This window comes from Urocitellus parryii, chromosome 3 (assembly GCF_045843805.1).
Source record: "Urocitellus parryii isolate mUroPar1 chromosome 3, mUroPar1.hap1, whole genome shotgun sequence".
Lineage (NCBI taxonomy): Eukaryota > Metazoa > Chordata > Mammalia > Rodentia > Sciuridae > Urocitellus > Urocitellus parryii.
The window spans coordinates 172,854,858-172,870,146 of NC_135533.1; the positions used below are offsets into that span (position 1 = coordinate 172,854,858).

The window sequence follows — 15,289 nt, forward strand, 5'->3', positions numbered from 1 at the left end:
AAGATTTAGTTTTAAGCTTTCTTCAAAAACCCTTTAGCAGCAGGCAAATCCAATGACTTCAGAATTAATTATTTTGATGTCAGTCCTTTCTTTAAGCATAGAGGGACCATCGGGGGGTGGTATCCAAAATACCAAAAAAAGAAGGAAAATAATTTTTAACAATAATTTCTAGAACTAGTTCCCCTAGAGAAAAACAAAATAAAACTGAACTCATTTCCAACTGAGACACTCTCCCCAAACTGCACAAATCTGGAAGCCAGATTTTTTTTTTTTAAAGAGGTGGAGTACAATGTCAAAGGTGTGTGCTTATAAAGAAATGAAAATGGGAAGAAAACAAAAGTTAGATTGACTTAGATGCCTACTATACCAAACTATGTTCAATCTTTTATCTCTCAGTGAAACAAGAAGGTTAAACGTTTTACTCCTTTACCTTTATACCATGCTCAGCCTAGAAACCACCCAAATGTCAACATGTGAAAAGCGTCACAAAGATTCTTGCATTGTTAGGCATAGTTGGAATTTCTGAGCTCATCTCATATCACCTCTGGCTTCCTCAACAGATGTTTAACAGGAGTTAAGGTATTTCCAGGCAAACTGATTTATGAGATGCTCAGAAGTTTCCAGGGATGGATTGGAGGGGTTCCCTTCATAATGAGAATTCTCTGCCATACCTGAGAATTGAGTGACATTTTATTCAAGAAGAATTCAAGAAATTGGAGAGTATTTGAAGTAGAATAAGATAAAAAGATTTAGAGAAAAGGTTCAAGTTAGCTACCATCTTAACAAGTCCAGACTGAGAAAATACCGGAGTCAAGTGACCTCCAATGTGATGAGAGAGAGAGGGCAGGGTGTCAGTGTAGAGTCATTAATTGGCAAACAGACTTCACTCTTCTATCAGCTCCTATGGATTGGGGTTGGGTGCCTAGAATACTGGGGTGAGAATTATGAGGCTAAGTCTTGTCTTAAAGGGAACAAGGTCATGATTGAACTGCTATCTCTTACAAAGATGCCCTGATGATTCCCTCTCATTCATATATTCAACTAATATTTGCTAAGTGCTAGGCCTGGAAATTAGGTGAACAAAAAGAAGCCATGTTCTCAGTTCTCATGCAGTTCATATACAAGCATGGCCGATAGTTATTATTCAAATCATTGCAAAAACAAAAACAGCATTTCATTGATTATAAGTGCTATAAAATAGATATACATATGCTATGAAGGGCCAAGTTGGAGGATTTGATCCAATTTTTCTGGGTCTTTTTCTAGTCCCAGAAATCCTCCCTGAAGAAGTGATGTTGGAACAAAGTTGAATTGAAGAGTAGGCATTAACTAGGTGAAGAAAAGAAGGGAAAGTGTTCCAGGCAGAAGGAATGGTATGTGTAAGGTAGAGAGTGCACTGGCTTGAGTTTCCTTCTCCTAACACCCAGCAGAGCCAAGGAAGTCTTCTTAACAGAGAGAGCTGGAGAGCGATGAGTGTAACCTGAGACTCCTCTTTGGAGAAGATCATGTTTCTGTTCACTGAAGTCTGGAAGATGGGCCTGGCCTGGAGGACAGTTATGCTTCGCCTAGGTAGAGCCAGCAGGGTACATGGGCCAATGGGATGAGATAGCCACAGCCATCAGCCTCCATACCGCCTTACACCAAGGAGGGTGCACATGAGGATTCCTGTGGCATGTGGCTGAGACTGTCAGGAAGTTAGGGAGAATGTCTTATCAAAGAGCTTTGCTTTTACACTGCCTGAAAATCTCATTAGGTATGACAGCAGATTCTGGCAGAAGTGGTCTGTGGCACCAAAGAAGTGGCAATGCTTCTTCAAACTGCAAATCAAGTATCAAGCTTGGGGATACAGGGAGTGGGCTGAGCAGGGTGGCCTTATGCAGGCAGTCCAGAACTGCCCAGAGGGAGTCCTCTCTGCACTGAGGCTGTGAGGCTCATGTATTATGCTTTCTAACTGCAGAAAATTTGTGCCTCAGAACATACCACTCTTGACAGATCCAATATGAGAGAGGCCTACACAGCCCAGTCCACCTAGTACTGCTCTGACAACTCATCCTCTTGTCACCCACTCAGCCATATTGACCTCTGCGCCGTTCCACAAATACACTAAGATGCTGCTGCCTTAGAACCTTTACAAAGCCTGTTCTCTTTGTTAGAACATCCTTCCCCCAGATGTCTACATGCCTCATTCCCTCACCTCCTTCAAGGCTTTGCCCCAATGATTCCTTCCACATGAAGATCTTCCTGTCCACCATATTTTAAATGATCAGCAGACCCTCAATCATATCATTATTCCTGTTCTCTCTTACATTGATCTACATTTTTCTTTTTCCCTATCCCATAATTTAGTTATTTATCACATTCATTGTTCATTGTCTTTCTTTACCCACTAAAAAGCAAGCTCATGGAAAGGGTTTTTCTTTCTTTTGGTCACTGATGTATTCCAAAAATGCCTGGCACTATAACAGAGAGTAGTCACTCCATAAATAATTGTAGAGTTGAATTCAAATGCGGCATTTGGTCTTACCAAGCTACCAATCCCTCTCTCCCCACACTCCTGGGCAGGCTGGCAGTCATGAGCTGCAGCATCAGAACTAGGCTTTTCTGATGACATTTGTGAAGTATAGGGACGAAGACATGACTCACAGACTGCATTAGGGATGCAGTCTTCAGTTCAGTCAAGGGCAAGACCTTAGTATTCCCACATCCCTGGGACCCAATTCTATACTGCAGGAATGAGTGAGAAGATGGTGGTTAATCATATGGTCTCTTAGAGCCTTGGTTTGATTAATTAAAAAATGAGGATGATTTTTTTTTTCTCATTGTGGCAAATAAAACTGTCAAAGATGAATCCCTAGCAGCTGGCAGACAGCCTGGCACATGGAAGGTTGGTGGATTATCAGCAAAAACTTTCATATACATAAAGTACTTGGCATAGTGCCTGTCATGTTGTAATCATATATTCACATAATGAATGTTTTCTGAGTACCCACTATGTGCCTATAAAAGTGCAACAACTGGTGGTTGTTGAATGAACTACTTGTGTTCAGTCATCAGGGACGGTATGGGCAGTGATGAGACTTTCTACATAAGATAAGCCGAGCTCAAAATGTATATACGTGATTGTATGACCAATATGATTCTACAAACATGTACACTCAGAAAAAAAAAAGGCAGCCTAACAAATGTGGACATCCCTCAGGAACCAGTCAACCTCACCATTTGTGCAAAATCAGGCAGGGTAGATCCATTGTCTGCCTTTTCCATTGATCTGGCCCCCAACAGGGTTCTGCTAGTCCAAGTTGGCCATGCAGGTGAAGATGACTGATGTCTCACCATGGGGCTACATATGCAAACCAAGCAGGTTTAAGCCCTATGCACCTCTTCAGTGCAAGCTGGGAGCTGGGATCTAGGATTCCTGATGTATCTGCTCACCATTTCCCAACTACTTTAGCTTTAGGGGAGGAGGACTAGGAAGGCTTAGGTGCTGACATCTGTCTGCTCTGTCATAGTCCATAGTATGTTTTCAATGAGTTGTAACTCCCAGCTGTGTATAATGAAATAAAAATTAAACTACCTCTGAAGACTGGTGTGATATTTATTAATAGTAATTAATAGAAATAGAAATAGCAGTTCACAGGCTAGGGTTGTGGCTCGGTGGTAGAGTACTTGCCTAGCACATGTGAGGCCCTGGGTTAGATTCTCAGTACCATATATAAAAAAATAAAATAAGGTTCCATTGACAGCTAAAAAAATATTTTGGAAAAAAAAAAGAAATAGCATTTCACACATACAAAGCACCTACTACTATGTGCCCATTAATGTGCAAAGTACTCGTCAGCACTGCACTTCAAAACAACGCTTTAAATCAGGTTATTAGCCCATGTTTAGATGAAGAAATTGAGGTTCGAGGAGGTCCCCAAGATTACCCTGCTAACAAGTGTTAGAAACAAAATTTCATCCAAACAGTTTGATTTTAGATGGCATTTGTGAAACCCATTTAAGATTGTTTGGCAAAGGGTTCCCTTAAGCATCATGGCATGTCCAACCATGAGGCCTAAACAGGGAGCTCAACCTCTTTGATCTCTGGCTCCTTCTCTATGACAGCACCAATCCCTCAGTTCTGTTGGCAGCTGATGAGTTGATATATTCAAAGCCCTTAGACCTATGGCTGGTGTATGGTGAGAGCTGACAGATAGGAGGAATTACTCTTGATGTGGTCAAATAACCTGAGCTTAAGCACTCCAGGTAGAATCCATGTTTGGAGTCTTTGGCACCTTAACTAGGATTTGGGGCATCTATGTCAAACTTAAGGGGATAAAAGAACCTCATAATTTTGGGGAATATCTTTGGGCCTGTTGCTCTGAATTCCTTCCTAAGCCTGCTGGGTGTGTGTGGAGTCAGACTATGGGAAGCTGGAGCCCTATCACAAACTGTGTCTTTGGGCTGGTAAATTCCACACTCTGAGCCTCACGGATGCTCCCCTCAGAAGAGGCTGCAGTGATGACTAGGGGACAACATCCTAAGGGGCCCTGGGCCCAGGGTCAAGCACACAGTAAAAGCGCTCAAAGGTAGGTGCTTTTATAAGAAAATCAGCTGTTATTCTTAGAATCATTATCATTTGTAACAAAGATACTTAAATTCATGGGATTTATCTTGCTCTTTGCTGGACAGGACGCCAGGAGGGATTTCAAACCTAAACCACAACACCAAGGGGCCCACCCTCCTCCTCTGCTGCCCTTTCTCCACAACAACCTTTCAGACCCTGCCTCTGACCAGGCAGGAGCCTCACTCTGCACGGCTGGGATTTCCCAAATGTGCCCCTTGATACCCAAAACCCAGGCTGACACAAAGAATGAAGGCTTTGTGCAGTTTCCCAGGAGCAAACCGAAGGGCTACACTCAAAACTTACTGGAATCTAGGAGTGAATTTTCAGGATGCTGAGAAAGAAAAAGAAGCAGCTTCAGGAAAAAAAATCTTTATTGAGAAAAGTAGATGGAGATATGGGGAGAAAATTATCTAAAAGGTAAAAGCAAAAAATAATTCACTTTGACTGGTAACAATGTCTCTAGCTGTTTTGGCTTTGTAGTACTCTCAGGTTATTTCAGAATTCACCATATAGGGTGGTCACCAAGTTTGGAACCTTTGGTAAGTACAAATAAAATGAAATAAATAATAACTACATTGCAAATCCTGATCTGATGCAATCACCTATGGTCTCAGACTTTAGGGCCAAGAAGTACTAGAAATCATCAGAAGAGGCGAAGGTCAAGATAGGGTGTAGCTTTTATGCACCCCAACCCCCATGGTGGGGCAATTATCTCCTAAGCAGCTGACTGACCTGAGACTTTTGGCTCACGTATGCATCGTAGCTGGACCCGTGGTACTTGGCCGTAATATCTGGGCTGTAGCCAGCATCACAAGGGCATGGTATATTCGAGCTCAGGGGATGTTTCTTAGGTCTATAAACCTGTGGGAGAAAGCTACAATGGTTAGGTGCAGGAGGGGAGGACACAGGGTGCACAGGGAAGGACTTAACGGAAAGCAAAGAAGGAGGCTCATCTTGACTTTCTATGGCCAAGTGGGTAGAAAATCCAGTATAAAAGATGCACAGCTCCAAACAAAGAGGTCAGATGGAAGCAGTCCCCTTCCCCGGGGGCCAGCGATAGCGAGGCATGCCGCTCTGTGGAATGACCCCAATGTCTGGCAGCAACTGAGACCCTCCCTCTGCAAGGAAAGGGTGCTCAGGCATGGCGGCAGTCTCTGTCTTTTCGCAAGGCAGTCCCATGAGAAATGGACTCTGGTTCAGGGCCAAAGGATGCCTTTTCCTTCCTGAGGAGGAAAAGGTTTGCCCCGTTATAAGGAAAGGGGGCTTATTCCTTCAGGCTTCCTTTCCACTTACCCTACACACTATGCTTAGCATATTAGCAAAGATTACCCTAGCAGGCAGGGAGCCAGTCCCAGGGGTGGAAATTGATGTGGACATACTACATGGTAACCATTTGCCATTGAGAAAGCACCAGAGTCGCATGTGGCCCTAGCTAAGATGTGGCAGCCACATTATGAGGCCACAGACAATTGAGCTGAGTGGATTTCATGATGAAGTTGTAATCTGAGTGAAAATCTTTAAGTATTGCTTTACAAAAGTTCCCAAGTTCTATATGGTGGAGGAATAACATCTGTAAATTGTTTTAGGGATGATTTTCCAACATGCTTCAGGTATAACTGTTCCCATTTAAGTCACTTCCAGAAAAACCCTCAGAAAAGCAAAGAATTTTCTGCACAAATTAGGTCTATGCCTCTCCTTCCACACCTCTCAAAACAAGTACAGTGGTCTAGAGATGAGGAAACAGGATTATGGGGCAAAAAATAGGTGATTAAAAAAACATTAGACCAAATATTGTCTCCGAGGTCTCTAAGCCTGGCCTAGCAGTACTAAGGGTTGAGAGATGTTCCTTGACTGAAAAGTCCTGGGGAACTAGTTGAAGAACCAAAGTTGGAAATATAGAGAGAAAGGAACCCAAAGAACTGGATGAGGGGATTTATTTATAAGGACCAGGAAGTGAGCAAGACAGAAGGTAACAGGTCTACCAGGGAAAAGGTACCCAGAATTTAGGAGTTTTTAGAATTTTACTAGAAGTTGAAGTCCACTGGAAGGAAGAGAGCAGAGAGCTATTCCTGGGGAGATGATGCTAATATAAAAGAAAGAAAAACAGCACTGGTTGCAAACCACACAAGCCCAGCCACATGCACATAAAACAGAAAAGCCATAAAATGATGTTCCAGCAACAATTCGGGCCATTTTGCTCCTACCTGGTTTTAGCTGCTTGAGGCTGCAGGTTGGACATGGGAAATGAAGAGTGGCTAAACCCAGAAGAAGCACCCAAGGCCCCAAACCCAGAAAAACACACCTTTGGTGCCAGACGCCCCACCTGCTGCTTTAACTGATGCACTAGTCGGTCTTTCTCCCTCTTGAGAGCCATGACTTCCTCTTGCGTCTTTTTCTTTTTGGAGGCAGACAATTCCAGCAATGCAATATTTGCATCTTTCTCACTGATTGCTGCAAGTAGTGCTTCCTGTCTGGTAAAATAAAGATTATTGTGATCATTTTTTATATAGTAGATAAAAAAACCCTAAACAATTGTCATTTCTACTTGAAATGAGTCACCAACTATGATCTCCATGGGAAGGAATTACAAATACTGCTTAAAATAAACTGTGCCTTTAACGTTCACAATGGACCAAGTAGTTTGGGTCAGAATCCCTGAGACCTGTGCACAGATGGACATTGATGGACCTTTATGTTATTCATTTATTCATATGCGGTGCTGAGAATCCAACACAGTGCCTTACACATGCAAGGCAAGCGCTCTACCACTGAGCCCACAACCCCAGCCCCTGCACTGTGTCTTTTGATAGAGACATTTTTCATGGCTTCATAGGAACAGAAACAAATTAGAAATAAAAAAGGGGATCAATCTGAGCATTTATTTCTAAGATACCTCCATCCATCTATCCATCCATCTATTTGCCATGTAAGACTCTGTGTATTACTATTACTTTTTTTCAAGCAAGAGTTTCTTTTGAAGGTAGATGGAGATATTTACTCCAGTCCCCTTTGGGTTTTCAATTCATTTAGTGAATGTACCCCTGTTCTCATCTCATAGGCTTTTCCTTTGTCACCCAACTCCTCATCTTCCAGGTTTCGGCCCAGATTTATATCCTCAGAAAAATCTCTCTTTGGCTGCTCATCCCAAAACTGCCTCCCCCACTTCCACCTTGTGTTCAAGTTAGGGGTTTGTCACATAACTCCGTTTATTATTTTTATGTCTTTATTTATTTATTTTTATGTGGTGCTGAGGATCGAACCCAGTACCTCACGCATGCTAGGCAAGGGCTCTACCACTGAGCCACAACCCTAGACCCCAGGATCTTCAATATGTGTTATTTATTTCTTTCTAGACTTTTGTTCTATGAAATTGGGACCTCATCTATCTTGTGTGTCACCAATTTTCCAGCATCTAGAAGATGCCTGAGAATATAGTAGGTGCTTAAAGATGTTGCTTTGAGGAATAAAGTTCACGTTTTACTTTCCCCCCACAAAACTTTTTAACGCATCACTGTCCTCCCTCTTTTTTTTAAAGAATTTGAATGCTTTTCCTCCTGTTTTATCTGTGATCATTGCCTACTCAGAAGTCTAAAGTTACCTAAGTTTTGTGCTCAAATTTTTCACAAATTTCAACCTTGGGTCATCAGGGATAATTTTTGACTAGGAAATGACTTTCTAGGGTGTGTTTCATTTAGTCCTCCTTTGGTTTCACCACTTGTCTCTGACGAAGTATTCTAGATTCTACAGAGGATCCCACAGCTCCAGGGAAGCTCCACATTGGGTACTTCCTATGCATATAAGTCTCAGGACTAAAACCTGGTCATTATCCTGTTTTGCCTTTCTTTAATCCCCATCACCAGACCAGGCCCCCTCCAGATGTTTGGACAAGATGGTCATTAATTGGATCTTAGATTTTTCCCTTTCACACTGAAGGGATTTACATGGACTTTTCTGGGCCCCACTAATGCCAGGCAGTATGAGCTTCTGTCTCAGGCTCAGGCAGACGGGTGAGCAGCAGAACATGTCAGGGAATATCTCTACTTTCCAGAAGAAAACCAGGGCAGCCTGGACTACCACCAGCAGCATTAATACCAGCTTTACAGGGCCTGTCTCCTTCTGGATAACATCTTGAGACAATAGACATGCTTTCCGCTCATAGCCGTGCATATTTATATAGAAGGCCAAGCTCAAGAGGCTGTACGGACTTTAAATCAGGGGCAGCCCATTTGCTATCTGCTCCACACTTAGCTACAACACACAAGGTAACTGTAATATTTTACCTCCTTTGCCCCAGTGACATGTGTAAGTGAAGCTTTTTAAATGGAAACCACCTAACAGACCAATATTAGGAAAATTGGGAAATAGTGGTAAATTGTGTCACATGCCAATGATTGATTCTTTACAGCTATATGCAGCCATCTTAAGTGGTGATTTTAAAAATATTAATGGCATTTGAAAACATTTAGATTTGCTGAGAAGCTGTTATCCATGAATCTTTCATTTCTGCACATTCTACAAGCAAAGACATTATCTTCTTTTCTGACAGTCTTCCTAGGATATTTGTATAGGGACAGGCCTTGAAAGGCAGAGATATCTTCCTTTGGATCTAGGAGTAGACATGTTTACTGCCCTGCATAATAGTGTCTTCTTCTGGAACAAAGGGCAAGCATGTTACTGCCAATTATAATGTATTCAAATTCCTGAAGCTCAGGGTTGCTCTCCTGTAGTGCAACCATCTAGGTGTGTATGTTCATCTGAGGCATCCCTTTTGCTTCTGTGAGTCTCTGGAGCAAGAGGAACTGATACAAATATGCTAAACTATTCCTTGTGCTATAAACAATAAACTCTTCTATCTATGCCCCAGAAGTCCCTTGCCATTTGCTGGCATCTGTGAAACGAAGGCAGACTCATCTGTTAGGATGCTAATAGGAAGGTTTTGGGCCCTTCACAGTTCTTAACATGCAAGAATATATTCAGCAAGATCACTTTAACATAAAGCTATATTCATAGGGAGAAGTAAAACTGGAAGAAAATACACTGAAAAGATAATAGTCATCATTTCAGGAAGGTAGAATGGATGAAGTTATCTTTACTTCTCTTCTATTTATACTTTTCTGCATTATTGCTGTCTCCCACAAAATATCCTAAGAGTAAACATTTAAAAATTAGAAGTGAAGGTTTTCAGTTGCCAAATAAACTGCAGGTACATGCTTTAAAAGCTTAGCAAATGTGAAATTTTCTCATTTTTTCACCAGGTTATTTATGTTCTGTCTCTCCTTCCCATCTGTTAAGCTAAAATAGGTGCCAACACACTTATATGCACAAGCACACAATTTCTGGTATAATGTACATAAACTTCCACTTGGAAAACTGCAGTAATCTCCTAACTAGGTTCCCCATGTCTTCTTTTAGCCCCTTTAACTTACTTTCCTCTTCTAAGTCAAAATTATGCAGCTTTAATAACTACTAAATGTCATCATAAACCCAAAGAATGATCATTCCAAACTACCTGCTCCCTATGATCCTGTAATCTAGGCTTTTAAACTTATTTTTCCTCTTAAAATACCATCAAAAGTCCTAATAAATTAATTTTTAATTCCCACTTTACTATTAGTAAAAACACAAATCAATTTCTAATTCTTTATAGATAAATCACCAAATATAGCTCTGAATCAAATTATTCTTAATTACTAAACCTCAAAATACACTTTAAATAATTTTTATGGAGTACATTTATCTAGGCACAGTGGCATATGCCTATAATCCCAAGACTTGGGAGGCAGAGGCAGAAGGATGGCAAGTTCAAGGCCAACCTAGACAACCAAGTAAGACTCTGTCTCAAAAAAAAAAAAAAATAAAAAGGACTGGGAAGTAACTCAGTGGAAAAGCAACCTTGGGTTCAATCTCAAGTACCAAAGAGAATAATAATGATAATACATATACAGCCTCTTATTAACATTAACATTCATATAAAATAATCTATTTTATTTTTTATAAACTTTTTCTATACAACATTTTTTGTTTTTTAACATTTAGTTAACAAATCTATTTTATAAATATTGGAATTATAAAACAATATAACTCTAAATAAAATTATTGTAATGGGGAATCATATGTATTTTGAATCCCTCATTTTCCTTTTAGCCATGACTAATGATTTCTCCTTAATAAGGCCTTGACTAAGATCAACATTCAATAACTTGAGTCTATTTGAAACAAACAATAATTAGCAGAAGATAACGGATAGAACTAGAGAAAAGTGAATATTTCACACTTTTGGATAAAACGGAAAGGTGGCTGACTATATTAAGTTAACCTGGCTGTCATCTATTTGTACAGGGGTGACAGGTTAAGTTAGCCCTTAGCCGTAGGCTGACAGAGCCATTGGATTTGTTTTTATGCACAAACCTTTAAAAATGAGTCAAAAACTCTCTACAAAGCTGAAGCACTATAGCTAATAATTTAAATCACTGTGAACTAATTCTGTGAAATGAAAAAATTTTATCATCTCTGATTTAAAGGTCAATATTTTTTGAGAGTGGGGAATACTGAACATAATTTTATAATGATTAACTCCATTTTATGGACCATACATCAGATTCTATACTTTGACAATTCCCATGAGCCAATTTACTGATACATTGACACAGAGCATCTAGTGATATATACTTTAATAAGATCATATAAAGGCCTATTTTTGAGAAAATGACAAACGCTAGAATAGATTAGAAAACTTAGGTGAAATATCCCTCTTTTTTTCTTCCATTGTGGGGAATTTGGGTCAGCCATTTAAAACTGGGAAAAGTGAAATATTTGCAGTTCATACACCATTTTTAAAAAGGTTGAAGTATATAGATTATACTGGTAACAAGACACTTGGATATGAATTGGAAAAACAAAGAAAAATTCTTATTATTTTCTCCAATAAATTACCTTTTAGATTCAAGGTCAAATTTACCTTGTTTCAAAAATTGTTACTGTTCCATCAAGCTGAAAAAAGTTCTACTAAGTCTGAAATCACATTCAACACTTAATTTATCTATTTGCTTATTCTTAGACAACATGAGAAATACATGTAAATGCATCCTTTGACAGTTAGTGAGGCTAAGTATATATTGAAGGCTTGAAAAATTATCCTTAGAACATTGCTGTACTTCAGTGTACAATTACTAAGGTGATCTGTCTATGCCCGAAAATATAGCTTAAAATATGAAAAGGAAGCCCAAATATGCTAGGAAGGAAGATAAGAAAATGCAAAGAGAAATAAATCTATAGTAGTCTGCTGAATGCCAAGCTAAGAAAGTGGATCATAGACAGCATTTTATCAAAGTGCAGCCTAAACAAACGTCAAGGGGAATAATTTCTTTAACAAATATGGGCAACAATGGAGGAAAAGAGGGGGGAATTCTGTGCCCTCTCATACATTTAGTCAGGGTTAACAATGGATAAAAATATGTGTAAGAACACATTTAATAACCCTAAGCTGTCATTCAGTTTGTAGGAGGTAGTCAAGACACAGCTAATAAGATACCAAAAAAAAATGGTTTAAGTCACCCTGAAAAAAAATTCCTCTAGGGACTACAACAAAAGAGGACTGAAGGGCATCTTCTGCCAAGATGAATGCCTCCTTTTGTGTGTCGCCTGTGGCTAACCCCCACAAAGAAAGCTCCAGGATCCACTGATGGTTATACATTGTGGTGGCACTTATCACCGTCAATTTAAAAGGGAGCTTTGTAAACATTTCTGTTTCACTCCCTGTTGCAGTCTTACTATTAATGGTGATTCGAGCTCAGAGAGGGGATCTAAAATTAATTTTAGGAGTTGGGAATGAAGTGAGCCAATTAAGGTCTGTTAGATATTGGATTAGGGCAGAAGCATGAATATATATACTTTTCTTGTTTGGTTCTTGTTTTAGTCAGCTGACCCATCTTTAGAAACACATTCAATTACAAAAGCAGATGCTTGAAAAAAAATGCCTTCCGTTAAGAAATGTTTGGATAATGACATATGAGGGTGAACCTACATTATGTATGGTGCTCAGCCCCAGGCAGTCATGTTCCAATCAGACTGTGGGAAAAAAAAATTCAGCTCAATCAACTTTTTCCAGTTAATTACTGTTTTCTTTCCCTCATGACCCTGAATCTTCAACCTTAAGTTCAGTAGGAGGTGACTTAAGACAGACGGTGACGAAAGATCTTGTTCAAAACAGCCTCTCTCACCCCTGAGATCAGGGCTGGGGGGAGCTTAGCTGTGATTACCCTGGAGATAGATGTTTATTTGCCTTGATTTTAAAGGTGTATTTTCAAATAGCATCTTGAGAAAGTAAAAGTCTTTGATATCCATTAATATCAACCCTATCGGCACAAGGATATATGGTATAAGTAGAAGGGCCCACTCAGAAAGCAAAGCAGCTAGTGTGAGGTGTGGCTCACAGGGTGAGATATGTTTGAACAATCACAAGTTTCAGCAAGGATGAAGAACAGACTAGATTCATAAAGGCCAGGCTTTGGCAGTCCAGACTCCTGAATGCGGTTTGCTCTCTGTCGCCCATCTAAAACTGACCTCAAAAAATAGTTTACTCCAATTACCAAGAATTCTGCCTTTGAAACCTAATAGCATATGCTTGGAATTTCCTAAAATGGGGGCCACAGAGACTTGGGGAAGTTCTTTGCTCTTCACATCAGCTTCTATCCAAATCTTAGCTTTGTGCATGACCCAGGGAGGTAGCTAATCCATTTGTGGGCTTCCCTAAGTGCTACTTAGACCAGAAATATGGCTCTCAAGGGCCAGCTCCATGTGCTCTGGGACACTGAGAGATGGCAACTGCCAGTACCACCTAGTAGCCAGCTACAAAGGGTGTTGGTAAGTGTGCAGCCAACTAATTTCCCCACATATGGAAAAGGTCCACAGCCAGAGGAGGAGGTACGCCAGGAAGAGCTACTGGCCCCATCCTAGGCCACCCTCTCAACTCATATCCCTTTGAAGAATTGATGAAAAGGTAATGGAGGATGGACATGTGTAAGCGATGACTGATTGTTGTGCACTGCATCTAAAAGAAAGGAGGAAAGAAAGCAGGGAGGGAGGGAGACTTCTTTTCAGGAATAGCTTATGATTTTTTTTTTAACTTTCCCATGCAAATAAAATACCATCATGTCTTTCAGAGAAGGTACTGATGCTTAGCTCTTGGGTTTGAATCTCAGTAATACTTTTTGCTTCTGTGATTCTGAGGCAAGTTACCATCTCTGAAACTTAGGTTTTCTAATAAATGAACTAATAATAATAATAATAATAACTCTCTCTCTCTCAGACCCTGTCAGAATTAAATGTGACAAGGCATGTAAAGAATTTGTTCAGTGTCTGACATGATCACACAATATATGTTAGCAATTACCTATTATTACATAACATGGATGCCACCAAATGTAAAGATTTGAAAGTTTTGCATTATTTCATACTGGGCTCCTCTTTGTGTTAAATATATCTAAACATGCTAATGAGTCTCTTACTTTCAAGACAAACTTTCAAAGAAACCTCTAAAATTGGTTTCTGTTAAGCTGCACATTTGACTTTCATGAGCTGACATCTGTTTCACAAACAAACTGAAAGGAGAAAACCAATTTTAAGTGAGGAAAAGGGTCTGTTGACCATAGAAGAGTTGCATCCCAGACAGCCAGGCCTGGTTTAGTCAATAACTATTCAATACCAGTTCAGCCAAAAGGCCACACAGAATGTGACAGGATGTGATTTTGCACTGTGTGCGCAATTGAGAAATGGAAACATTCTGAAAGGTAACCCTTTAGAAGTCAAGGTCAAGTGCACAATCTAACCTATGTCAAACAATTTCAAAAAAAATTCTTTCATTAAAAAATCCTTTACAAAATAAAATTGGAAGCAGAGAGGGTAAGTAAAACTGGCTTTCAGGACCCACTATGAGACCCTGTGTTAGGGTGCACTGTTAGATGATGATGCTTGGTCTTGCTGATCCCATTCAGTGATGAGGTTGTTTCTCTGTTGACCATTTGACTTTGTCAAGGTGGCTGTCTATGTGAAATGCACCCAACCAGAGTCCCCGGGGGGCTATCAGTGACTGATAATGAGAAAACCAAATACATCTAGCCTTCACTGTGGGGTAGAACTTTGCCCAGTGTCCACCTAAACTAAACTTATTGTCCATGGGTGATCAGTTACTGTCAGGAGGCCTGTTCTATGGCATGAACTTTTTGGTTGGAAATGAGCAATTGTCAGAGAATAGGTTACTGATTTCAAGTTATAGTACCATCAGATCAATTTTTTTTCTTATTGGTAAGTATGGCATATTTGTGTATATACATATGTGTATGTAAGTTTTCCTAATGATAATATATTTTAATTTTTTTCTACTGCATATTTAAAGTTACTAGGGTTGATTAGTCAATTTTTACACCAAGCAGCAAATTGCTCTCCTGTATCCTGAACTAGATATTTCCCTTCTTAATCAAAATATTTTGTATTAAATAAGTCATCCCCTTGTTTATGTTTACATGGAACAGACTATTTCCATATGCTAAATTGTAATGAAGAACAAAGCAGATTGTCATGATGTGAGAGGGATATGTGCAAAAATGGACATATTTTAGAATGTTGTTAGTGCAATACTTAAAGAAAATCGAATTAAGGTTCTATGGAATAGATTTTTGCAGATTG

The 15,289-nt window shown here is 39.8% G+C and overlaps 1 protein-coding gene across 1 annotated transcript in view; it reads right to left on the minus strand.

Moving 5' to 3' along the window:
* The window catches only part of Erc2 (ELKS/RAB6-interacting/CAST family member 2), an 808,331-nt gene that overhangs the window by 165,797 nt on the left and 627,245 nt on the right, over positions 1–15,289 (minus strand). Inside the window, exon 16 of the mRNA XM_077796473.1 lies at positions 6,930–7,077. Within this exon, the coding sequence (XP_077652599.1) occupies positions 6,930–7,077 (148 nt within the window). The remainder of the gene's footprint in view (positions 1–6,929; positions 7,078–15,289) is intronic.